Below are 8,063 nucleotides of genomic sequence, written 5' to 3'. Positions count from 1 at the left end.
CATGGACCAGACATAACCAGGGTTAGGGGTACCCTCCATGGACCAGACATAACCCAGGGGTACCCTCCACCAGACATGAATGAATGAATGGACTTTATTGTCATTGCTATAGTACAGGTACCAAACAACAACATTTAGGAGGGGTGGCTCCCCTGGTGCTAGGAGAAAAAAAAAAAAAAAACACAAGAAGGGAAGGAGCTGGTTTACATAAATAAAGGCTATGTACACAATCCACTGTACTATACTGTACAGATAGACGACTAGGGTTGTCATATTGCACATAGTGTTATTGCACATTCATTTAAAGTGTCGCAGTTTGCAGGCTTGAAATGTACAGACATAACCCAGGGGTACCCTCCTTAGACCAGACATAACCCAGGGTTAGGGGTACCCTCCGTAGGGGGTGAGTGCTGGGGTCCATCCTAACCCTCCATAGCCCAAACATCAAGAACCGGCTTTTTTTTGACATAACAACAAAACAACAAGAATATATAGAGGGTAGTCCAGGTGGGGGTGTAGTCTTTTAATTAGATTTTTGATTTAGAGGGTCCAGTTACGGATTGCAGCCTCCTGTAAATGTTTTTTGAGAGTGGTTTTGAAGGTGGGCAGTGTTTTGCACTCCTTTAAGATTATAGGAAGGGCGTTCCACATTTTTACTGCATAGTTTACAAATGAGTTTAACCCCTTGTTTGTGGTGCAACGCGGTTGAACGTGGTTCGTGGAGCTTCCTCTGGTATTGTATGTGTGGACGTTGTTCACTTTTTGGAAGTATGTTGACAGGTACTTGGGTGTCTTTGTGGTGTAGCGTATCTTGAAGACCAGGCCCAGTGCAAGCTGCTGCACTCTGTCAACTACTCGTAGCCAATCAAGGCACAAAAAATGAGCAGCGGTTAGATGTGTCCTAGGGTTGAGGCCTAGCAGAAGCCTAACCAGTTTATTTTGGGCTGTCTGGAGTCTTGTTTTTAGGGCCTTTGTGGTTCTATAGTACCATGATGTTACGGCATAGTCGAAGTGACATTGAATGAGAGCTCCTGATAGGGTCCTCAGTGTGTTTTTACTGACAAGTGAGGATATCCTGTACAAGAATCTAGTTCTATGGTTCACTTTTTTGATTACTTTTGCTGCCATTTTATCTCCGGAAAGATTTGCCTCTAAGATGGAGCCCAGGTATGTAATATCCTCTTTTCTTGTGATAGTAATGTTACCCACTTTTATGTTGTAATTTACAGCCTTTCTGAGTTTAGATGGGGATCCGTATAGGATGGTTTCAGTTTTACCTAGGTGTATTGATAGTTTATTGTCAGCTAGCCAGATGCAGATTCTACTCAGTTCAGTGCTTAGCGCTTTTTCCACCTGCAATATGTCCCTGTCAGAGACAAGCAGAGCCGAGTCATCCGCGAACAGGAACAAATTGCAATCACATGCTGATGACATGTCATTCACATATATTAGGAACAGTAAAGGTCCCAATATGCTTCCTTGTGGAACGACGCAGGTCACTAGGAGGGGGGGGGACAGTGTTCCGTTCACACTAACCACCTGTTCCCTCCCCTCTAAGTAGGATTGCATCCAGCTCACCGATGTTCTATCGAACCCAATTGCTTTCAGTTTATCTAACAAGTGGTGATTTACTGTGTCGAAGGCCTTCTGGAGGTCCAGCATGACCATGCCGCAGTACTTGCCCGAGTCCACCTCAAGGTTGATGTGGTCGTTCAAATAGAGAAGGCATGTGTCAGTGGAATGGGATGTTCTGAATCCTGATTGAAATTCATACATCAGATTTTTTTCGGTAAGGTACCTATCAACCTGTTCATAAACTATTTTTTCCATAAGTTTCGAGATGGAATTAAGAATAGAAACAGGTCGGTAGTTGCCTGGGTCTAATTTGCTTCCTTTTTTATACAGTGGGGTTACCCTTGCTATTTTAAAGTCAAGGGGGACGTGTCCCTGTTTGATGGAGAGGTTTATTATGTGGGTGATGATTGGGGTAATGGAGGCAGCTGAGTCTTTTAGAAATCTGGCTGGAATATTGTCATGGCCCGTGGCCTTTTCTGAGTGTAGAGCGCCCAGTTTTTTAAACACCTCATCGTTTGACACCATGAAGAGTTTAAAATCATCTTTGCGTACACCCAGTTTATTGTAGAACGCACGGATGTGCTCTACACCATAACGCCCTGAGTGGGGTGGTAGATTGTTAACTAATTTAGTGGCTATAGTTGTAAAGAAAGTGTTTAAGCACTTTTCTGCAGAGTGTTGTGATGTTTCATGAAGTCCCTCCGTAGAATCCCGTCCCTGTTGTCTCTGAGACTAACTAATGCCACCAAGCCTGTATAGAGAGTGACTGGAGGTAAACAACATGTAAAGATGTGTGCAGTGTGTCCAGTAGGTTAGATAGTCCTGTCTCCTGCATGTGAAGGTAACGGTTGTGTGTGTGTGTGTGTGTGTGTGTGTGTGTGTGTGTGTGTGTTCTGCTGCAGGTGAGACCAGAGAGGAACGGACCTTCAGAAACTGGATGAACTCCCTGGGGGTCAACCCACGTGTCAACCACCTCTACGTGTAAGCACACACACACACACACACACACACACACACACACACACACACACGCGCACACACACACACACACACACACACACACACACACTCACTCACACATACATACGTGTATCATCTGTATTCATACAGGTTTGTCTCACAGCGATAAAATCTCTTTTTCAAGAGAGACAGAAGCAGGGAGAACAATGTCTCAGACAAAATAACTTACATACACACACACACACACACACACCACACACACACACACACACGCACACACACACACACACTCACACACACATACACACAAACTATAGACACACATACAGTCCTGCACAAGAACCTTCAGTCCTGATTACTAACTGTCTGGTTTCTATGGAGACTCATGACTCATGGAATGTGTGTGTGTGTGTGTGTGTGTGTATGCGTGTGTGTGTGTGTGTGTGTGTGTGTTGTGCAGCGACCTGGCCGATGCGTTGGTGATCTTCCAGCTGTATGAGAAGATCAAGGTGCCGGTGGAGTGGGAGAGGGTGAACAAGCCCCCCTACACCAGGCTGGGCAGCAACATGAAGAAGGTGAGAGCACCCACCTATACCTGCATCACTAACACTGTTCACCTGCTACCTTCACCCAGGGGAGGCTGGTGGAGGGAGAACACCAGGGGAGGCTGGTGGAGGGAGACATCGGAGGATGGGCTCATTCTAATGCATGGATGCATGAACAGAATGAGGAATGCCAGCATGTGCCATTATCAACACACGTGTTCGATACCGTTCCTCATTCCATTCCATGCATTACAATGAGCCCGTCCTCCGATTTCTACCTCCACCAGCCTCCCCTGCTAAGCCATAACCTACACAGACCCATGTTCTATTCTAAAACCTGCTAATAACGTTTGAGAGCACTGCAGTCGTACATAGTGGTCTAACTCCATCTCTGCTATGACCTTTCTCTGTCTCTCTCTCTCTCTCTCTCTCTCTCTCTCTGTCTCTCTCTGTCTCTCTGTCTCTTTCTCTCTCTCTCTGTCTCTCTGTCTCTCTGTCTCTCTGTCTCTTTCTCTCTCTCTGCCTCTCTCTCTCTCTGCCTCTCTCTCTCTCTGTCTCTCTCTCTCTCTCTCTGTCTCTCTCTCTCTGTCTCTCTCTCTCTGTCTCTCTCTCTCTCTCTCTCTCTCTCTGTCTCTCTCTCTCTCCCTGTCTCTCTCTCTCTCTCTCTGTGTGTGTCTCTCCCAGCTGGAGAACTGTAACTACGCGGTGGACCTGGGCAGGACCAAGGCCAAGTTCTCTCTGGTCGGCATCTCTGGTCAGGACCTGAACGAGGGCAACCACAAGCTCACCCTGGCCCTGCTCTGGCAGCTGATGAGGAGGTAACACACCACTGTGTTGGTCAAACGCCTTTAGAGAGGCGGTCATAGGGTTAGGGTTAGGGCATCATCTCAGATATCCTCTCTGGTTTTAACTCAGACTAACTCTGGTATAGTTATCAAACGTACCTGCGTCACAACCAGCCTGTCCTCTGGTTTCTCTGATTGAGGGGTGTGGTCTATGTGTGGTCTATGTGTGGGTGTGGTCTATGTGTGGGTGTGGTCTATGTGTGGGTGTGGTCTCTGTCTGTGTGTGTTGACGGGTGTGGTCTCTGGCTACCCCCCCCCCCCCCCCCCTCAGGTACACTCTGAACATCCTGGAGGATCTGGGCGACGGACAGAAGGTCATCGATGAGACCATCGTCACCTGGGTCAACGCCACGCTGACGCAGGCCGGCAAGACCCCCATCTCTGGCTTCAAGGTAGGCCAGACCCTGCTGGTATAGAGGTCATACTGTTATAGAGGTCATGCTGGTCATGCTGTTATAGAGGTCATACTGTTATAGAGGTCATACTGTTATAGAGGTCATGCTGGTCATGCTGTTATAGAGGTCATACTGTTATAGAGGTCATATAACAGTATGGACAGCAGGACCTCTATAACCTAACATCTTCAACCAGTCCCTGTCCCAGGCCACCATCCCACCCTGCCTGAAAACCTCAACTATCATCCCAGTCCCGAAGAAAAGCACGGTGAGCTGCCTAAACGACTACCGCCCGGTGGCACTCACACCAATCATCATCAAGTGCTTCGAGAAACTAGTCCGGGCCCACATACTCACACGCCTCCCGCCCAACCTGGATCCATACCAGTTCGCCTACAGAGCCCACAGGTCCACAGAGGACGCCATCGCGACGACTCTCCACGCCACTCTATCCCACCTGGAGAGGGGAAACAGCTACGCGAGACTGCTTTTTGTGGACTTCAGCTCCGCCTTCAACACCATCCTTCCAGACAGGCTAGTGACCAAACTACTAGACCTGGGTCTACCACACTCTATATGTGCATGGATCAAGGACTTCCTGACCGACCGCCCCCAGAGGGTGCGGGTGGGCCCCCACACCTCCACAGCCCTCAGACTCAGCACTGGGTCCCCCCAGGGCTGCGTGCTAAGCCCCATCCTCTACAACCTCTACACCTACGACTTCACCCCCGTCCACCCCAGCAACTCCATCGTAAAGTTTGCAGACGACACCACCGTGGTGGGATGCATCTCGGGGGGGGACGAGGCGGCGTACAGGGATGAGGTAGAGCAACTGAGCAAGCTGTGCAAGGTTAACAACCTGCTACTGAACAAGTCAAAGACCCAGGAAATCATCGTAGACTTCAGGAGGAAAAAGTCAGAGATCCAGCCCCTGCTCATCGACGGAGAGAGCGTGGAGAGAGTCTCAACCCTCCGATTCCTGGGGATGCACATGCGGGATGACCTGACCTGGAAGGACAACACAAAAGACACCATCAAGAAGGCACAACAGCGGCTATACACCCTGAGAGTCCTCAGGAAGGAACACAACAAGCAGGAGATACTGGTGACCTTCTACCGCGGCGCAGTGGAGAGCATCCTCACCTACGGCATCTGCAACTGGTTCTCCAGCTGCACTACCGCGGAGAGAAATGCGCTACAGAGAGTCGTGAGAACAGCACAGAAGATCACCGGCGCCCCCCTCCCCTCTCTGGAAGAGCTGTACAACACACGCTGTCTCAGGAAGGCCTCCAAGATCTCCAGGGACCCAACCCACCCTGGGTACGAACACTTTACCAGGCTGCCCTCGAAAAGGCGGTTCAGGACCCTGGCCGCAAGGACAAACAGACTGAAGAACAGCTTCTACCACAGGGCCGTCCAGGCCCTGAACACAGCAAAGACCTAGGTTCTGGGCCCTGGACAGTCTGGACGGATTGATGGCAGCTGCTGGATTGAAAAAATCAGGTGTAGTGCTGAGGCACAAATATGTACATTTCAAGCCTGCAAACTGCGACACTTTAAACAAATGTGCAATAACACTATTGTGCAATATGACAACCCTAGTCGTCTATCTGTACAGTATAGTACAGTGGATAGTGTACATAGCCTTTATTTATGTAAACCAGCTCCTTCCCTTCTTGTGATTTCTTTTTTAAAAGTTTTTTTTTTCTTTCCTAACACCAGGGGAGCCACCCCTCCTAAATGTCGTTGTTTGGTACCTGTACTGTAGCAATGACAATAAAGTCCATTCATTCATTCATTCATTCATTCATGCTGTAGTGCCACACGTAGCCTGAGAGACCCCTCCTTCATCCAGGGGTTCCCCCTTTCCACACGTTAGGAGATCGCCCTAACCCCCGTTTGAAGAAAAACACATGAGCTGTGTGAGCTGTGTTTTCTATGTGACGTAGACCTACGTCGGAAAAAGTCAGTCACTGTCTCAGAGTCACTGTTGGTGTCCTGCCATCACTGTGTTCAGTGTCATGCTGTCATTAGCAGTGTTCAGTGTCATGCTGTCATTAGCAGTGTTCAGTGTCATGCTGTCATTAGCAGTGTCATGCTGTCATTAGCAGTGTTCAGTGTCATGCTGTCATTAGCAGTGTCATGCTGTCATTAGCAGTGTCATGCTGTCATTAGCAGTGTCATGCTGTCATTAGCAGTGTCATGCTGTCATTAGCAGTGTTCTCTCTGTGAGTAACACACTCTGGCCAGGCCTGGGCTGGTAGACGTGTTTCTGGCCTCTCCTGGGCTCCCTTCAGGTTAGGAACCACGGCCTTAATGTTCAACAGCTGACTGTGCCTATGTGTGTGTGTGTGTGTGTGTGTGTGTGCGTGCGTGTGCGTGTGTGTGTGTGTGTGTGTGCGTGTGTGTGTGTGTGTGTGTGTGTGTGTGTGTGCGTGTGCGTGTGTGTGTGTGTGTGTGTGCGTGTGTGTGTGTGTGTGCGCGTGTGTGTGTGTGTGTGTGTGTGTGTGTGTGTGTAGGACGGGGCCATCAGCAGCAGTCTCCCCGTCCTGGACCTGATCGACGCCATCCAGCCGTCCTCCATCAGATACGACCTGCTGAAGATGGACGACCTGACGGACGACGAGAAGCTCAACAACGCCAAGTACGTATGACCTCCGTATGACCTCTATAACCTAAATGTCATGTAAGTCTGACATCTATAACCTAAATGTGGGGATCACAGTTAGGGTTAGGGTTAGGAGTGTAGCCAGTAGGTTAGGGTTAGGAGTGTAGCCAGTAGATCAGGGTCAGGGTTAGGAGTGTAGCCAGTAGATCAGGGTCAGGGTTAGGAGTGTAGCCAGTCGATTATGGTTAGGGTTAGGAGTGTAGCCAGTAGATTAGGGTTAGGGTTAGGGTTAGGGTTAGGAGTGTAGCCAGTAGATTAGGGTTAGGGTTAGGGTTAGGGTTAGGAGTGTAGCCAGTAGATTAGGGTTAGGGTTAGGAGTGTAGCCAGTAGATTAGGGTTAGGGTTAGGGTTAGGAGTGTAGCCAGTAGATTAGGGTTAGGGTTAGGAGTGTAGCCAGTAGATTAGGGTTAGGTTAGGGTTAGGAGTGTAGCCAGTAGATTAGGGTTAGGGTTAGGAGTGTAGCCAGTAGATTAGGGTTAGGTTAGGGTTAGGAGTGTAGCCAGTAGATTAGGGTTAGGGTTAGGGTTAGGAGTGTAGCCAGTAGGTTTAACCCCTTCAGGACCGGTCTAAACCCTGTCACCCTCTCTGTCCTGCAGGTACGCCATCTCCATGGCGAGGAAGATCGGCGCGCGGGTGTACGCCCTGCCAGAGGACCTGGTGGAGGTCAAGCCTAAGATGGTGATGACCGTCTTCGCCTGTCTGATGGCCCGGGGCATGAAGAAGGCCTAGGGGTCACGACCTTAGAGTCACATGGCTAGGGGTCACGACCTTAGAGTCACATGGCTAGGGGTCACGACCTTAGAGTCACATGGCTAGGGGTCACGACCTTAGAGTCACATGGCTCATATGAAAAGAGGAGTGTAGGATCACCTTATGATGAGGGTGGAGGGCAGGGATCATGTGATGTACAGATAGAACCACCATTTGATAAAAAATAACCAAAATAACAGTTTGCCACTGCCACTCATAGCATCTTATTTTTCTATTTCTCTTACTATAGCCTGCTGGATGTAATCAATGTGTGTGTGTGTTATCAACATTGAATCAAACCCATGTTGCTTCAGGACGAACATGA

At 49.1% G+C, this 8,063-nt stretch overlaps 1 protein-coding gene across 1 annotated transcript in view; it reads left to right on the top strand.

Annotated features, from left to right (window-relative positions):
* The window catches only part of lcp1 (lymphocyte cytosolic protein 1 (L-plastin)), a gene marked incomplete at its 5' end in the record, with an annotated part of 13,523 nt that extends 5,674 nt beyond the window's left edge, over positions 1-7,849 (top strand). Inside the window, 6 exons of the mRNA XM_080535623.1 lie at positions 2,478-2,556; positions 2,996-3,110; positions 3,765-3,898; positions 4,197-4,317; positions 6,840-6,964; positions 7,585-7,849. Of these exons, the coding sequence (XP_080391749.1) occupies positions 2,478-2,556; positions 2,996-3,110; positions 3,765-3,898; positions 4,197-4,317; positions 6,840-6,964; positions 7,585-7,717 (707 nt within the window). The 3' untranslated portion in view covers positions 7,718-7,849. The remainder of the gene's footprint in view (positions 1-2,477; positions 2,557-2,995; positions 3,111-3,764; positions 3,899-4,196; positions 4,318-6,839; positions 6,965-7,584) is intronic.
* Positions 7,850-8,063: the final 214 nt, after the last annotated feature.

The sequence above is a fragment of the Nansenia antarctica genome, assembly GCF_963989245.1.
Source record: "Nansenia antarctica genome assembly, chromosome: 7".
Classification (NCBI taxonomy): Eukaryota; Metazoa; Chordata; class Actinopteri; order Argentiniformes; family Microstomatidae; genus Nansenia; species Nansenia antarctica.
This window is presented reverse-complemented; position numbering and strand designations above follow the sequence as displayed.